At 52.5% G+C, this 17860-nt stretch overlaps 1 protein-coding gene across 1 annotated transcript in view; it reads left to right on the top strand.

The window, feature by feature from the left end:
• Positions 1 to 17860, top strand: part of SCARA5 (scavenger receptor class A member 5) — a 137862-nt gene that overhangs the window by 82428 nt on the left and 37574 nt on the right. The window contains exons 4-6 of the mRNA XM_008066503.2: positions 10894 to 10974; positions 13175 to 13273; positions 15964 to 16020. Coding sequence (XP_008064694.2) covers positions 10894 to 10974; positions 13175 to 13273; positions 15964 to 16020 — 237 coding nt within the window. The remainder of the gene's footprint in view (positions 1 to 10893; positions 10975 to 13174; positions 13274 to 15963; positions 16021 to 17860) is intronic.

The raw sequence follows: 17860 nt of genomic DNA, 5'->3' as shown, positions 1-17860 counted from the left end.
TGAGAATCAGCCCCAAGTAGGGCAGAGATTTGACTCGGTGCCCGCACCCCCGGACGTGAGAATCAGCCCCAAGTAGGGCAGAGAACTGTGTGCCTGCACCCCCAGACGTGAGAATCAGCCCCAAGTAGGGCAGAGATTTGACTCGGTGCCCGCACCCCCAGACGTGAGAATCAGCCCCAAGTAGGGCAGAGAACTGTGTGCCTGCACCCCTAGACGTGAGAATTAGCCCCAATAGGGCAGAGATTTGACTCAGTGCCTGCACCCCTAGACGTGAGAATTAGCCCAAAGAGGGCAGAGAGCTGACTCCTGTCCACTCCCCTAGACATGAGAACTAGCCCCAACAGGGCAGAGAGCTGCCTCCGTGCCCGCACCCCTAGACATGAGAACTAGCTCCAGTAAGGCAGAGAGCTGACTCCTGGCTGCACCCCTAGACATAATTAGCCCCATAGGGCAGAGAGGTGGCTCAGTGCCTGTACCCCTAGACATGAGCATTAGCCCAAACAGTGCAGAGACTTGGCCCCAGTAGTGTAGAGAGCTGACTCCTGTCTGCACCCCTAGCCATAAGAATCAGCCCAAATAGGGTAGAGAGCTGACTCCATGCCTGCACCCCTAGACGTGAGAATTAGCCCCAACAGGGCAGAGAGCTGACTCCGGTCTGCACCCCAGATGTGAGAATTAGCTCCAAAAGGGCAGAGAGCTGACTCCTGTCTGCACCTTTAGACATGAGAATTAGCCCCACTACAGCAGAGAGCTGACTCCGTGCCTGTACCCCGAGATGTGAGAATTAGCCCTAGCAGGGCAGAGCGCTGACTCCTGTCTGCACCCCTAGACGTGAGAATTAGCCCCAGTAGGGCAGAGATTTGACTCAGTGCCTGCACCCCTAGACATGAGAATTAGCCCAAAGAGGGCAGAGAGCTGACTCAGTGCCTGCACCCCTAGACATGGAATTAACCCCAAGAGCAGCTCATGGGGGGCCAGGTAGTTGGGGCTCAGATGGGCTGGCTGGAACCTCCAAGAGCTTGGGGCAGTGAGGAGAAGAAGGGAACTCCTCCAGCGTTATGTTTTCCCATGGGTGGAGCTCCAAGGAGTCTCAGAAGTTTAGATTTGAACCTGGCCTTCTAGACTGTTATTAAGATAAATTCATGCAGGTAGAAGAAGATACTTAACAATAAGTTAGTTTTCTCTGGAACTCTTAAGTAGAATGGCAAAAATGTGTGGGCCTCCATTGTACGCTAGCAGTGAGCCCACAAATGTAGAGCCTAGAGACCCCTTCTTCACCCCGGTAAACTGATCCCCTCCTCTCCCCCCACCCCCGCCCATGTCTTCCTGCTGTACTCAGTATCAGAGGCACCTTTCACGAAATGCACTTTTCCCAAACCACCCCCCCCGTTCAAAACCCACCACGACTCCCCAGGGCCTGTAGGATTTCTTTAAAAATGCCTCAGCCTGACCATCAGCACTAATAGTGCCATTCTGAGCACCTACTGTGTGTCAGATATTGTGCCAAGTGTATCTTATGTGAGGATCTTTTAAAAACAATAGCTCTCGGCTGGGCAAGGTGGCTCATGCCTATAATCCCAGCACTCTGGAGGCCAAGGCGGAGGATCGCTTGAGCCCAGCAGTGTAAGACTGGCCTGGGCATCATGGTGAAACCAAGTCTCAATATTTTGAAAAGAAAAACAAGAAGAGAACAGTTTTCTCACCGGGTGCAGTGGCTCACACCTATAACTGCAGCACTTTGGGAGGCCAAGGCAAGAGGATTGCCTGAGCTCAGGGGTTTGAGACCAACCTGGGCAACTTGGCAAGACTTCATCTCTACAATAAATCAAAAAATTAGCCAGGTGTGGTGGCACACACCTGTGGTTCCAGCTACTTGGAAGGCTGAGGCGGATGGATCACCTGAGCCCAGCAGGTCGAGGCTGTGGTGGCCGTGAGAGTGCCACTACACTCTAGCCTGGGCAACAGAGCAAGACTCCAACTCAAAAAAAAAAAAAAAAAAAATGAGCCGGGCTCGGTGGCTCAGCCTGTAATCCCGTGCCTTTGGGAGGCTGAGGTGAGTGGATTGCCTGAGCCCGTGGGTTTCGAGACCCACCTGGGCAACTTGGCGAGACCTCATCTCTACAATAAATCAAAAATTAGCCGGGCGTGGTAGTGCGCGCCTGTAGTTCCAGCTACTTGGAAGGCCGAGGCAGAGGGATTGCTGGAGCCCAGCAGGTCGAGGCTGCGGTGGCCAGGAGTGGCCACTGCACTCCAGTCTGGGCAGCAGAGTAAGACTACAACTCAAAAAAAAAAAAAAAAAAGAACAGCTTTCTGAGGGAGTGGTAGTGCCCTCATTTTTTTGACAAGCACACCAAAAGTCAGGAAGCTTGATTAGCTTGCCCCTGGTGGCAGGGGCCAGGAGCTGATGGAGCGGGATTTGGTCCCAGGCCTTTCTGGCCCCAGAGATAGTGTGCTTTCCGTTGCGTTGCTCTTCCGTCCTTTCTGCCTTCTCTTCCACTGTTCCTCATGCCAGGGGTGCAAACAGAACTGCCTTTAGGGGCCAGTCAAGCAGTCTCTAGGAGTCAAGGGGCCAGTCAAGCAGTCTCTAGGAGTCAAGTGACTGCGGTGTCAGGCGAGTGTTAGGGCCATGGAAGGTTCGATGCATTTTTGCCAGGTTGGAATGGGGGCCCAGGTGGGCAAAGCCTTTCCATTTTTCCAAAAGAAACCAGAAGCGTGGAATGTTCTGGAGACATTAATCGTTTAACTCTGTGGGCCGTACATGGTCCATAGATGACCAGCGTGTACCCCTCGCCCTGGGTGAAGTATCCATCCCAGTGAAACACATCTCGTCACTGCCCACCTTTCCCGTGGTCATAGCTGTGCTCCAGTGGTTCCTCCAGCTACAGTGCCCTTGTCTTCCTCCTCTTTCTCCTCCTCCTCACCATCCAAATCCCATGAGGCGCCAAGATCGTGCCCAAACACATCCCCTCTAAGAACTCCCTCTCCCTCTCCAGCTCCCTGAAGTCTCCCCTCCAGGGCATCTACATCCATCAGAGGGGTGAGTGTGGGGCCTTCCATGCAGGGTAGGAGTTTGGCAGGGAAATGACTGAAGCTTAGGAAGGAAGCACCTGGCTTACTCAGGGCCACACGCAGCTGGTAACGACCCTTTGTCTCCAGTTGTTTTTTTGTGGATATCCACAGCAGAGCTCTCTGTTTTGGATTTTTAGCATCAGGTCTGTTGAAATCTTTCTGTGGGTTTAAAGAGAACTTAGATGACCAAAGAGAGGAGTCATCTCAGGAGGAGGAAAAATAAAAGGGGGGGAGTGGAGGGAATGGGGGGGCAGCCCAGGACCGGAAAGGTAACCAGAGAGGGGAGGTAGCCCAGGAGGGGAAGATGTGAGCCCAGCCTGGAGGCAGGACTCCTTACGCTTGTCTGGATGCCTCTGTTTGCTAGAATGCAGTTTTGCCAGATTTACAGAATTTGGAGTGGTAATCGATCTCTGACATCATCTAGTCCGATCATTGTGTTTGCAGTTGAGGATGCTGAGGCCAGAGAGGGGACATGGCTTGCCCAAGTTGCATACCAAGCCAGTGGCCAGCTGGCCTAGAGAATACATCTCCAGACTCCTGAAAACAAGTTTGCAAGGCAGATTTATCTGTGGGCTTCCTTTTAGAGAAAAGACACGCTCAAGTAGAATCCAGTCCAGCACCTATTTATGAAAGGATGGGCACCCGAGCGGGGTTTTGGGTTCCCTGCCAACCTCGGGACCTGGGCTTCTAGTTAGTAGACTCCGTTGAAGGTCTGTTGGGCACCTCTGTGAATGGGGTGACAGGTGGTCGCATTTCCACTCCATTCAGGACTGGGAGGCGTGGCCTGGGCAGCATTCCCCGTTCGGTTCCTGGGTGGGTTGTGGGTCTCTGGCTCACTCCTTCCAGCCTGACTCCATGCTGGGAAGGGCGTGGAGCTGCCCCAGGCCCGCCTGCCACCCACCTTGCCCTCGAGGGGACCACAGCCTGGTCTCCTTGGCTGTGAAATAGGGCTGCCAGTCCCTGCCTCGTTGACTTCTCAAGATCATGGACGGACGCCTCGAAGGATGAAAGTGAGAGAACCCTCAAAAACGCAAAGGCCAGAGGGGTTGGGAGTCCAGGTCTTGGAGACTTCGGGGGCTTCAGGGTTCCAGAAGTGGAGTCCTGGGGGCCCCTGGTTCTGGGGTGGTGTTTACCTTGTGATGTTGGTCACTGTCCTGCTCGCAGCCGCTGGGCTCATCAGTTGTCCTGGCAATTGCTCTTGGCAGTCACGCCCCCAATTCTAGCACACACAGATTCCCCTGCCCCATCATTCCTTCCAGGGCCCAGAAAGGGAGAAGGAAGGGGTTGCTTTTTCCTCCCATCGACTGGTCCCAGGAACGCCCTGGTGCTTCTCCCGAATGCTCAGTCACAGATCACCGTTCTGCTGGGAAGATGCTTCCAGGAAGCCATCCAAAAAGTCGCCGGGCAAGAGTGGAACTGCACTGGGGTGGCGTGAGGGACGTGGGCTAGATGGGTGGAAAAGCGCTGAGAGGAGACCCCAGCACCCTGGGCCTTCAGGTCCCAGTCGCCTCCACATTCTGGCCTGTCCCGGTGATGGACTATGACAGTGTCAAAGTTGAGAAGTGGCTGGGCGCAGTGGCTCATGCCTGTCATCCCAGCACTTTGGGAGGCCGAGACGAGAGGATTGCCTGGGCCCAGGGGTTCGAGACCAGCCTGGGCAACTTGGAGAGACCTCGTCTCTACAATAAATCAAAAAGTTAGCTGGGCATGGCAGGTACACCTGTGGTTCCAGCTGTTTGGAAGGCTGAGGCGGAAGGATCGCCGGAGCCCAGCAGTTGGAGGCTGCGGTGGCCGTGAGCGTGCCGCTGCACTCCAGCCTGGGCGACCGAGTGAGACTCAGACTCAAAAAAAAGCTGAGAAGTGTGAAGGCTCACCTGATTCCCGTGAGAGCAACTGATACCTGATGCTTCTGCTCCTGCCCAGAAGTCATTCTTTGAGTCCTGCTGTGTGCCAGGTGTGTGAGGCACAGGACACAGAGAACAGGCTCCGGCCCTCCAGATAGGCCTGCCCTCCCTGGGGGCTGAAGCCCAAGGTGGGTGAGGGCTCCCGGAGAGTGGGCAGAGGCCAGTCTGAGCAGGCCCTGGGTACTCCCAGGGGGGCATTGTGCACACAGATCTCCCCAGCTCCTTCCAGCTCTGTGATGTGAGCTCTCTGCCCATGGTGCCCCAAGAGATCAGAAGATGAGCTTGGAAATGACCTCGGTGTTGAGAGAGATGGACCTTTAGAAAGAAAAAAATCCTGGCTGGGTGTGATTGTTCATGCCTGTAATCCCAGCACTTTGGGGCCCAGGCGAGAGGATTGCCTGAGCTCAGGAGTTAGAGATAAGCCTGGGCAACATAGCGACACCTCATTTCAACAACAACAAAAATTAACTGGGCATAGGGGCATGCACCTGTAATCCCAGCTACTTGGAAGGATGGCTTGAGCCTAGGAGTTGGAGGCTGCGGTGAGCCATGATTATGCCACTGCATTCCAGCTTGGGCAACAGAGTGAAACCTGGACTCAAAAGAAAAGAAAAGAAAAGAAAAAGATCTGGCTAATATTTGGGAACACCATGAGGAGAATGTTTGCACTGGAGGAGAGTTTGAACCGGAGGCATTAAGATGTAAGTTTGTCACAGGAGGGGTCGGATTGTGAATGATCTGCAGGTGTCTCAACAGAGGGGCCCCCCCCCCCCCACGGCTCTGAGTGCATTTGCTGGTTTCGATGTTTTGAAGAAGTTCACCAGACAGCAAGGCACACAGTGGGTTGAAGAGAGAGACCAGAGACAAGGAGGGCTTTATAAAGGCTGGAAGTGGGCTGTAAGGAACTGACTAGGGTGGTACCAGTGAGGAATGAAGTGGAGACATGAGAGGGACCCTCCTCTATGACAAGAGGAGTCAGAGCAGGCTTGAGATTTCTTGCCTGGATTCCTGAGAAAAGAACAGCTCCGATAGATATCATGAAAAGTCAGATCTCACGAATGCATCTCCCACAGGCCATGGCAAGGATCTGAAGACATGCTTAGTTCTTGGAGCACCCGGCAGCCCGGCCTGGGGAGACCCTGGCCAAGTTGGAGCCCCTTCCAAGTTGGCCATGCCAGCAATGCCTGAGAATGTGTGAAGGCTTGGAAATCAGTGCCCACCTTTACCGTCCCCAGCTTCTTGCCAGTTCAGCGCTAGTAAAAGCCTTCGTTAGCCACTTATTTGTGTTTAAAAACATATAACCAAGCCAGGCACAGTGGCTTACACCGGCAGTCTCAGCACTGTGGGAGGCCGAGGCAGGAGGATTGCTTGAGCCCCGGAGTTCAAGACTACCCTGGACAACACAGTGAAACCCCATCGCTACAAAAAACTTAAAAATTAGCCAGGTGTAGTAGTGTGCGGCTGTAGTCCCAGCTACTCAGAGCCTGAGGTGGGAGGATCAAAGCTGCAGTGAACTATGATCACACCACTGCACTCCTGGCGGGGCTACAGAACAAGAGCCTCTCATCTCTCCCCAGATATACTTATATATTCACGTGTTTCTGACACCTGTCTGTCCTTGGATAATCCATTTAATTCAGCAGGGTGACTTCAAATGCAGCAGGGAATGTCCTTAAGCAATGATCTTTTTTTTTTTTTTGAGTTGGAGTCTCACTCCGTCGCCCAAGCTGGGATGCAGTGGCATGCTCACGGCCACCCCAGTGTCGACCTACTGGACTCCGGCGATCCTTCCGCCTCAGCCTTCCAAGTGGCCAGAACTATAGGCGCATGTTACTGTGCCCAACCAATTTTTTTGATTTATTGTAGAGACGAGGTTTCACCATGTTGCCCAGGCTGGTCTCGAACCTGCGGGCTCAGGCAATTCTCTCGCCTCGGCCTCCCAAAGTGCTGGCATTAAAGGCTTGAGCCACCACAGCCAGCCAGCAGTGACCTTATAATGGTTCTGAGGCGTCACGGAAGGTGGGCTGCCAGTGGTCAGGGCTGACCTTGCCACGCAAAGCCGTACAGCCCTTTTATAGTCATCGTGTCACTAAGACCACTCACTTCTCACTACAGTGGCACGAGAAAGGGATTTTTACCTACACTTAATAGAACCAGAACCTGAACCCAAGACACTGTCTATCCACACTTGATACCCACCTTCCAAGGGCTCACCACCCAGTCCCGCAGCAAGGCCATTCTCCCGGGCAGCAACCTCTCTTGGCCTCCTATCGCACAGCCTCCTGGGAAGACCCATGTGCAAGTTACACCCATGTCCGAGGTACAGGTCGAGTTGAAGTGTGTAGTCCCTTGCATCCTTGACCAACTCAATTCCTGGAGCACCTGGGTTCTTAGTAAGGAGGGCTGGGAAGGGGCAGAGAAGAGAGAAGCAGGGGTCTAGCCCAGCAACAGAGATTCAGGTGTCCCTCTCAGTCCCCTTTGCTGCAGCCTTGATCATGAGGGGAGATCGTGGGAATGGAGGCTGTAGGGCTCATTAGCTTCCTGGCTCTGCCTGCCACCGGCTGTGTCGTTCAGGCTGTCACCAACGGGTTCAAAGTCCTGAAGCCTGGGATCAGTATGATCAGTCTTCCTTTGCTGTCCTTCACAGAAAAGGTAGAAAATGGCTACAAGACCTGGTCCTCGGCTGGGCATGGTGGCTCACGCCTGCAATCCCAGCACTTTGGGAGGCTGACGCAGGAAGATCGCTTGAGCTCAGGAGTTCGAGACCAACCTGGGCAACATAGCAAGACTTCTTAAAATAATAAAAGAAGGAAAAAAAAACCCCTGGTTCTCCTTAAATGATCCGTATGACTTGTGGATTAAAACATCGCTGATTGCTTTTTCCCTGAGCGTGTGCCATTGAACTATTAAACAGCCGTCTGCTTTGGTCAGGGTCTGAGGACAGTGCCAGCGCGAATAATGTATCAGTACATCTCGATCTTGGCCACCCGGTTGTTTTGTATGTATTTTTAACACCCTCTGATCTCATATACTCATCCATCAAGTATTTATTGTGCAAGATGTTACTGCTGTGGTGTGAGTATCTGTGTTTTGGTCTCCTAGAGCTGCCATAACAAAGCACCACAACTTGGTGGCTTAGCACAAATTTACTCTGTCCCCGTTCTGGAGGCTGGAAGTCTGAAAGAAAGTATCCATGGGGTCGTATTCTCTCTGAAAGCTCTAGGGAAGGGTCCTTCCTTGCACTTTCTGGCTTCTGGTGGTTGCTGGCAACCCTTGGTGTTCCTTGGCTTGTAGACACATTACTCCAGTCACCACTCCAGTGTCTGCCTGTGTTGTCATGGGGTGTTCTCATATCCATCTCTGTTTGCTCTTCTTTTTTTTTTAGAGCTGGAGTCTCACTCCATCGCCCAAACTGGAGTGCAGTGGCACGCTCCCGGCCACCGCAGCCTCGACCCCCTGGGCTCTGGCGATCCTTCCGCCTCTGCCTTCCAAGTAGCTGGAACTACAGGCGCACGCTACCATGCCCGGCTAATTTTTTTGATTTATTGTAGAGATGAGGTCTCGCCAAGTTGCCTGGGCGGGTCTCGAACCTGGAGGCTCAGGCAGTCCATTCACTTCAGCCTCCCAAAGCGCTGGGGTTACAGGCTGAGCCACCGAGCCCAGCCTGTTTGCTCTTCTTTAAGAACACCAGTGATCAGATTAGTGCCCACCCTACTCCAGTATGGCCTCATCTTAACTAATTACACCTGCAAAGAACCCTCTCTCTTTCTCTCTGCCTCCCCCCCATCTCTGTCTCTGTCTCTGTCTCTCTCTCTCTCTCTCTGTCTCTCTCTCTCTCTCTCTCTCTCTCTGTCTCTGATACAAGGTCTCTGTCTGTTGTGGAGTGCAGTGTTGTGATCATGGTTGACTACAGGCCTCCTAGGCTCAAGCAATTCTCCCACCACAGCCTCCTGAATAGCTAGTATTACAGGCACATATGAGCACGCCTGGCTAATTTAAAAAATTTTTTTGTAGAAACGGCATCTCACCATGTTGCCCAGGCTCTTCTCAAAATCCTGGCCTCAGGTGATCCTCTTGCCTCAGCCTCCCAAAGCGCTGAGGTGACAGGCATGAGCCACTGCACCCGGCCTAAGACCCAATTTTCAGATAAGGTCATGTTCTGAGAATCTGTGCAAACAGGAATTTGGTGAGGGTGGGGACACTGTAAAGCCCAGTCCAATATGATGTGGACTTTTCTGTTGGTCTCCATTTTCTCCAGAAAAGCAGCAGTAGGCAGGAGCTTGGAGTCTGGGTCTTCACAGCACGTCCAGGGCTGTAGAGGACAGGCAGTGTGAGAGAGCCATCGGATGGCACCGAATGTGTACGTTCAGAAAGGCTGTGCCCACTTTCAGCAGGGATGACGGGTCAGGGAAGGCTTCGCCAGGAAGGTGGTAGTGAGAGCCCTGGGGCCTGGCCTGGAGGGCTTACGTGCTTGCCAGACAGGGAACAGCAGGCACCGCGATGGTGGCAAGAAGGTTCCATGAGTGGTAAGACCCGTGGATGTGGCAGGGTAGATGTGGGCTGGTCAGACCTGGGTTGAAACCGTGGTCTCTGCACTGGCTAGCAGCCCGTGTGGTCTCAGACTAGTGACTTCAGCCTACAGCATTGTCATGGGGACTGAATCCAATCACTTATGCTAGAATCCCTGAAAGGCAGCCTCCAGCAGGAGCGAGCAGAAACTCCTCTTCCATCCAGATGCTGTGGCCGGAAATCTGAGCACGACCCTGGCTTCCTCTTCTCCCACTGGCACCAACATTGTGCCTACTTTCCAGACAGTTCCCCTGACAGCCACTTCCCTCATCCAGGGCTCTCACCCCGCCCCTGGGTAGACTGCAGCCTCCACCTTGGCCTCCCTCCTCCTGGGATCCATCTTCCACACTGCAGCCTGCATCCTCTTTCTCCCGTGCAGATCAGATCAGGCTCTTTTCTCGGGCCCCTCCCATGACTCCTCGTGCCCTAGGCTGGGGTCAAGTCCAACACTCAGACCCAGCCTCCAGGACCTCCAGTGCGCCGCAGCTTCTTATCCCCCCACTGCTTACATACCTCTGTCTTCGCTTTCAGCCTGTGTAGGGATTGTTCCCTCTACCTGGAACTGTCGCTTTTCACCCCGTCTTGGTTAGCCAGGCTAACCAAGCCGGAACAAAACACCATGGACTGAGTGGCTTAAACAACGGGTGTTTATTTCTCACGGTTCTGGAGGCTGGAAGTCTGAGATCAGGGTGCTGGCAGAGCTGGGTGCCGGTGAGGACTCTCTTTCTGGTTTGCAGACTGCCACCTCCTTACTGTGTCCTTCCGTGATGGGGGGGAGGGGATAAATGAGAATGAGAGAACAAACGAAAGTGAATGAGAGAGTGAGAATGAATGAATGAGAATGAGAGAGAGAATGAATGAATGTGAATGAGAGAGAGAATGGATGAGTGAGAATGAGAGAATGAATGAATGAGAGTGAAAGAGTGAGAATGAGAGGGAGAATGGTGTTGTTCCTTATAAAACCCCTAATCCCACCATGAGACCCCACCCTCGAGACCTCATCTTAACCTAATCATCTCCCAAAGACCCCATATCTTAAAACCACATTAGAGGTCTGGGCTTCAACATATGGCTTGAGAGGGGACACACCCATCCAGTCCATAACACGCTCCCACCCCTCTCTTTACTTCGCTATCTCCTGTTTCCCTTTGCAATTTCACTTTGGAAACTACTTCTTCCAGGAAGCCTTCCCTGATACCCTCCAAGACCAGGCTAGGGGGTGCCCCGTGTGCTTCCAGTGCTAATGCTGACCCTTCCTCTCATCAGAGAGGGAGTTTTGTTTCCTCCGCAGATGACCTGGTCCTGCGTCAGAAAGCAGCCGTCTAACATGGTGCTGTTTTAACCCTTCCAGGGCCACCGGGACCAAAAGGTGACCGGGGGGATGAAGGCAAGGAGGGCAGACCTGGCATCCCGGGATTACCTGGACTGCGAGGTAATGGGGATGGCCGGGGGAAGGGCCCGAGAGAGCCCCTCCCTGCCCCTCAACTCTCTCACCGATATCAATGAGGGGCTCCCTGGAGTGCCCGTCAACCCAGAGGCTCTGTTCCGACCAGGGACTGACGGGTTGTTGGAGCAACTTAGGTGGCTCAGCCTGTCATCCCAGCCCTTTGGGAGGCCGAGGCCAGTGGATTGCCTGAACCCACGGGTTCGAGACCCGCCTGGGCAACTTGGCGAGACCTCGTCTCTACAATAAATGAAAAATTAGCCAGACATGGTAGCACATACCTGTAGTTCCGGCTACTTGGAAGGCTGAGGCGGAAGGATTGCCGGAGCCCAGCAGGGCGAGGTTGCGGTGGCCAAGAGCGTGCCACTGCACTCCAGCCTGGGTGGCAGAGTGACACTCTGACTCAAAAAAAAAAAGAAAATGCCAGGAGCTGAAGGAGAGGTACCTGAAGCCACATCCCACCAAGAGTCAGGGCCATGCGACCAGGGCCTTGGAAGTGTTTTGAAACCCAGACAACCCTTCAAGTACGCCGTGCCTGCCCACGTTCCCTGAACCACCAGGCACCTACCTCCCTCCCATCCCGTCACCACCCTTTCTGACCCTGCCAGGTCTGTGGGGTCACGAGCACCTGCCCGTCCCCTCCCTCCCCCATCCTGCTGTACACGGTGACAACCCTGAAGACCCAGTGGCCAGTGGGGGAGGGTGGGGGATACTCTTTGGCCTTCTAGACAGAAAATGTTCTTCTTAGACTCATTGTCTCAGAAGATCCTGTCTCCTTACTTCATCAAACCTTGCAACCCTTGGGCCGGGCACAGTGGCTCACACCTGTAATCCCAGCACTTTGGGAAGCCGAGGTGGGAGGACTGCTTGAGCCCATGAATTAGAGACCACCCTGGGCAACATAGTGAAACCTCGCCTGTGCAAAAAAAAAAACAAAAAAACAAAAACAGGGCAACTCCCTTGTGTCCCCTCCCACCGTGGGAGCTTTCTTGTCTTCTCAATAAATCATACTTTCAAAAAAAACCAAAAAACAAAACCATAGGCTTAGGCCAGGCTCTGTCTCCATCAGATGCTTGCTTATGCTGGCTCTCTATGGCATAGATGATGCAGGCGGTGGCCATGGGGCCTCGTGGCCGGGAGCTGTGAGGCCTGATCTTGCAGCAGCAGACTGTCCGTCCCACTCACTGAGCTTGCTGATGGCCTCTGTCCCTCTCAGCCTCTAGTTATATGCCTCCCTGTGTTTATGGAAGGGAAGGGATCCTTTGGGTTTTTTCTTTTTTTTTTTTTGAGTTGGAGTCTCACTCTGTCGCCCAGACTGGAGTGCAGTGGCCGCTCCCGGCCACCGCAGCCTCCACTCGCTGGGCTCCGGGCTCCGGCGATCCTTACGCCTCAGCCTTCCAAGTAGCTGGAACTACAGGCGCATGCTACCACACCTGGCTAATTTTTTTATTTATTGTAGAGATGAGGTCTTGCCAGGTTGCCCAGGCGGGTCTCAAACCAGTGGGCTCAGGCAATCCACTCACCTCAGCCTCCCAAGGCGCGGGATTACAGACTGAGCCACCGAGCCCGACTGGGTTTCTTCTTAACTAGGATGAGGAGCTGGTTCATCTTTCTCCCATCCCCTCCCTAAATACCAGGGAGCCCACTGATCCAGCATAAGGTGAAGATGACCAGATCCTGCCTCCAACATTTTTTTGCTGTGTGCCCTTGAGCAGGTTACTTAACCTCTCTGGACTCCAGTTTCCTCATTTGTATCACAGGTTGAAATAACACCTCCCAGTGTGTTGTGATGATTAAATGAAATACTTGATGAAAAGCCTCCAGGGCAGGGCTTGACACGTAGTAAGTACTTTAAGCAAAAGAAAACTTGCTGAATCTAAATCTCCGGCACGCCTAAGGGTAAAAGGGCATCTCCCAAGTGGGGTAGGTGCCACCATTACTCACAGCAGAACTGGGCCTCCCAGGGGGTGGGGTCCGAGCCTAACTGATAAAAGACGCACGTGGGAGGTCCTGCGCGGACCTGGTTTGACTCTGCCTTGGCGGCATCTTTAGAGAAACGAGAAGCAGCGGGACCAGAGGCGCCGAGCCCACACGCGGTGGTTGGTGGAGCGTTGAACCCAAGGATGACCTCTGCAAGCCTCCCCTGTTCTGTGTCTGAGCCTCCGCCACCGGTGTCTTCTCTCCCCAGGTCTGCCAGGGGAGAGGGGCACCCCAGGACTACCTGGCCCCAAGGGCGATGATGGGCAGCTGGGGGCTGTCGGACCGATGGGCATGCGCGGGTTCAAAGGTAAGAAGGGTCCCAGGGTGCCCCAGAGCCTGGTCGCCACCTGCCCGGGCAGCACGTGGGCACTGGAGTGGGTGGGTCCGAGTTCTCATCCTACTCTATCACTGACCGGCGGGTGACCTGGGGCAAGTCACTTCATCTTGTTAAGTGTTAGCTTTTCCTCTGAAAACTAGAAATCGGCCAGACACGCCTGTGCTCCCAGCACTTTGGGAGGCTGAAGTGGCAGGATCCCTTGAGGCCAGCAGTTGGAGACCAGCCTGGGCAGTATCGCAAGACCCTGTCTCTACCAAAATAAATAAATAAAACTTGCCAGGCACGGTGGCTCACGCCTGTACTCCCAGCACTTTGGGAGGCGGAGGCGAGAGGATTGCCTGAGTCCAGGGGTTTGAGGCCAGCCTGGGCAATCTCGTCTCTACAATAAATGAAACAAAAAAAGTAGGCAGGAGTGGTGGTTCCAGCTGCTTGGAAGGCTGAGGCAGAAGGATTGCCGGAGCCCAGCAGGCTGAGGCTGTGTTGGCCGTGAGCGTGCCACTGCACTCCAGCCTGGGCAACGAGAGTGAGACTCTGACGCAAAAAAGGAAAAATAAAAAAGTGAACAAATAAAAATTAGAAATCGTCGTGTACCATGTTTCACAGGGCTGTGAGGAGGAGTGAACCTGCATACAGGTGTGAGCACCCTAAAGTCCTTGCAGAAACGTAAGGAAGTGTTAACCTAAGGTGAAGCCTAGAGGTAGGACCCGAGCAAACTAGCAGGGTAGCCCTCAGAACAGCCACCGAGGCTACAGGCCCAGGACAGCCTTCCTCCTCAGCCCTCCAGATTCCTAACCCTCTTTAATACTCTTACTCCTTACAGTAACCACTGTAAACACTTTGGGGTGCATCCTGCCAGACCTTTCTCTCAGCGCATTCCTATACATATGTATGTCTTATTACCCCGATATTTATTTTAATTCAGCTGTCAAATTTACCTTGTCAGAAATGTTTCTCCTGATTTATTTTTCTTCCAGTAAATAGTCTTTTGCTTTTTTTTTTTTTTTTTTTTTTTGGTAATCTTGCTCTGTTGCTCAGGCTGGAGCATAGTGGCATGATCATGGCTCACTGTAACCTCGGCTTTCCAAGTATCTGGGACTATAGGCAGGCACCACCACACCCAGCTGATGTTTTTCTTTTTTTGAATAGATATAGGGGCCCTGCTATGTTGCCCAGGCTGGTCTCAAACTCCTGAGCTCAAGCGATCCTCCTTCCTCGGCCTCCCAAAGTGCTGGGATGACAGACGTGAGCCCTCACACTGGGTCCTCCTTGTTCATTTTTAGGGGAGCCGAGTTTATAGGCTCTCTGTCTCTTCTTGTCCAGACTCCCTCTCATCACTGCAGAAGACAAGGACATCTGATACTCTTTCCCCAGGCTTCCTACGCCTCACTGGTTAAAACACAAACGAAGAAAAAAGTACTGCTAATCATTCCTACTCTGGGTCTAGGAGGGTCCCTTGATCTTGGATCGCTTACACATTCTCTTTTACTTTCTGGTTGGTGATGAAGCAGACTGACGTTTTTCTTTCTTTTATGATCCCATTTGAAAACGCTGATTTTAAAACAGATTATAAAAGCAGCGCATGCTTGTGAAAGAAAAAATAGACACTGCAGAAGTGCCTAAACTATAAAAGATAAACTGAGTTCCCTTCCCTCTTACTCCTTACAGTAACCACTGTAAACACTTTGGGGTACATCCTGCCAGACCTTTCTCTCAGTGCATTCCTATATATATGTATGGTTGCCTCTGTTTTTTGGGTTTGTTTGTTTTTTTTTTTTTTTTTTTCCAAAACTTGGATCACTCTGGGCATTCTCCCCTGGAACATGCTGGCTTGTTTTTTTTTCACCAGACAGTACGCCACGGGCTTTTGATTTGCAGACATCTTTCGGGAGGTCCTTGGAAGAGAGGTCCCTCGTCTGTTTAATGCCCACTGAGTGATGCCAGGACTTTCTACTTCCTTGTAGAGGGAGATGCCAGCTGGGAAAAGAGCCCTGCTCCATTAGCCGTATCCTGGGAAGGAAACACCACAGTTCCCTGGGAGGCCACCCTCACGTTTTATAGTCTCTCCCATGGGAAAATCTGCCAGACACAGAACCCGCCTCTCTCTCTCTGTGTAACTGAAGCCTCTCTCCCTTGTTTTCTCCCCATGTTCATTAGAGCAAACTTGGGACCAGGCGTGGTGGCTCACACCTGTGACCACAGCTCTTTGGGAGTCCGAGGCGGGAGGATTGCTTGAGGCCAAGGGTGTGAGGCTTACCTGGGCAACATAGTGAGCTCCCATCTCTATGATAAATAAAAATGAAAGGACACACTTGGATGTGGCCTTCAAAAACCTTGACTGTTCAATGGGAATATCTTGGCTTATCTTCTTCCTGCTAAATTCCACATGCTCTTCGGGACTATGCTGGTAGAGGCTGCTCTTCTGCGCTTTAACTGGGAGCAAACAAGCCTTTCTCAGCGGCGCTCTCTCCTTCCCCCTCCCGGTGATGCCTGGGCAGTTGCAGCATTGACTGCTTGTATCTTGCCAGCTGTACCCTCCGGTGCTGCTGGCTCCTGCCCGAGAGCTTCTCTGGTCTTGGGTTCATAAATCTCCACAGCTAACGTTTCGTTCACCATTAAGACTTGTTTCCATCCCTAATGCCAGCCTTCCTCTTCTGTTTCAGGTGACCGAGGCCCGAAAGGAGAGAAAGGAGACAAAGGAGACAGAGCTAGGGATGCTGGTAAGGAAATTCGGCTGAGGGTCATGGGATACGGTTTTGACACAGGGGCAGCTGTCACCATTTGGAGTTCCAGAGGCTGGAGCCATGGGCCAAGGCACAAATTTCAAAGGAGGTCCCTACCGTCTCTAGGGCTCTGCTGGTAGACCCCAGGGGCGCAGGCCACATTTCTAGAAGCAGCAAAAGCCTATTGTTGTGTGGATGGATTTAGAAGCTCCCCCAGGATACTCACTAGCTAGCTATGTGTATTCTCTCTTCCTTGGTTTTCTCATCTATAAAAGGGATACGCCAGGCGTTGTGGCTCATGCCTATAATCCCAGCACTCTGGGAGGCTGAGGTAGTAGGGTTGCTTGAGCTCAGGAGTTTGAGACCAACCTGGATAACATAGCGAGACCTCATCTCTACACAAATAAAAATAAAAAATATTAGCCGGGCATGGTGGCGTGCACCTGCAGTCCCAGCTACTTGGGAGGCTGAGGTGGAAGGATTGCCTGAGTCCAGGAGGTCAAGGCTGCAGTGAGCCATGATCATGACCCTGGACTCCAGCCTGGGTGACAGGATGAGACCCCCAACTCAAAGATAGACAAATTAATTAAACGGGGATAATGATAATAAGAGTCCTTGTCTCATAGGGTTATCATGAGAATTCAATGAGTTAACCTGTGTAGAGAGCTTATTACAGTGCCTGGACACCTGGTCAGTACCCAGTAAGTGCCATTATTATTATCCCATGCGACACACCAATTCAGACATGCTTCCTCTAGTCACGCAGAGGCTTGCTAAAATTCAGCTGCAGACCTGGGTCGAAGGCCTCACCCCGCTGGGTGTTACCTGAGGACAGGTGCAGAAGTGAAGTCAGTCGCTTTTGCTTCCTCCTTTGCCGTGGATGGAGCCAGGGGACTGGCAATTCCATGAGCTGGCAGACCACCCAGTGCGAAGATGGTAGGGGGTAGAGAGTCTTTCTGATGGATCCTTCTCAAAATGTCCCAAGGGAGCCAACCTCTACTGGGGTCACTCTTCTCCAGCACCCCCCACCCCTGCCCCAAGGGCTACATGTGGAACCTTGGAGAGATGTGTCAGGGAAGAATGAACAGAGCCTCCTAGCCAAGTTTAAAAACAAAAACAACCAACACTGTGGTATTCATGTGGCACTGTCCCAGGGGAGGGCACATGCAGGGGACCACCTCCTCCAGTATCTGTGCTCCCACTTTATTCTGGGAGGACGGGGCCTGGGAGGGATCACCTGCAGTGTGGGTTCTCCTTTGGACCCTCAGGCACAGGGAAGTTTCTGAAGGTCTTTCTCTTTTTTTTTTTTTGAGTCTCACTCTGTCACCCAGACTGGAGTGCAGTGGCACACTTACCACCACCCCAGTGTCGACCTGCTGGGCTCTGGCGATCCTTCTGCCTCAGACTTCCAAGTAGCCATAACTACAGGTGTGGGCTACGATGCACGGCTAATTTTTGATTTATTGTAGAGACAAGGTCTCATCAAGTTTCCCGGGCTGGTCTCGAATCCGTGGGTTCAGGCCATCACTTGCCTCAGCCTCCCAAAGTGCTGGGATGATAGGCTGAGCCACCGAGGTCTTTCTTTTTTTTTTTTTAATCAATATTTTTTATGATGATGTTGTGGGGTACAGTTAAGGGTTAGGTATACAATTACGTTTCATTCAGGCACCCTATTGATAAGAGGTGTTTCCCCGTCCCCAGACAGATATTTGCTACCGTTAATCCTATCCCCCTCCCCCCCCCATAGTTTTCCAGTACCATCAGTCATTTTCTTATAGTATTACATTGGATGTTCAAGGTCCATTCTGTGAGTGAGAACATGTGATACTCGGATCTT

Source organism: Carlito syrichta, unplaced genomic scaffold (assembly GCF_000164805.1).
Source record: "Carlito syrichta isolate Samal-C Ts95f unplaced genomic scaffold, Tarsius_syrichta-2.0.1 Scaffold308976, whole genome shotgun sequence".
Taxonomy (NCBI): Eukaryota; Metazoa; Chordata; class Mammalia; order Primates; family Tarsiidae; genus Carlito; species Carlito syrichta.
The sequence above is the reverse complement of the archived record's forward strand: the minus strand, read 5'-3'. Positions and strand labels throughout refer to the sequence as shown.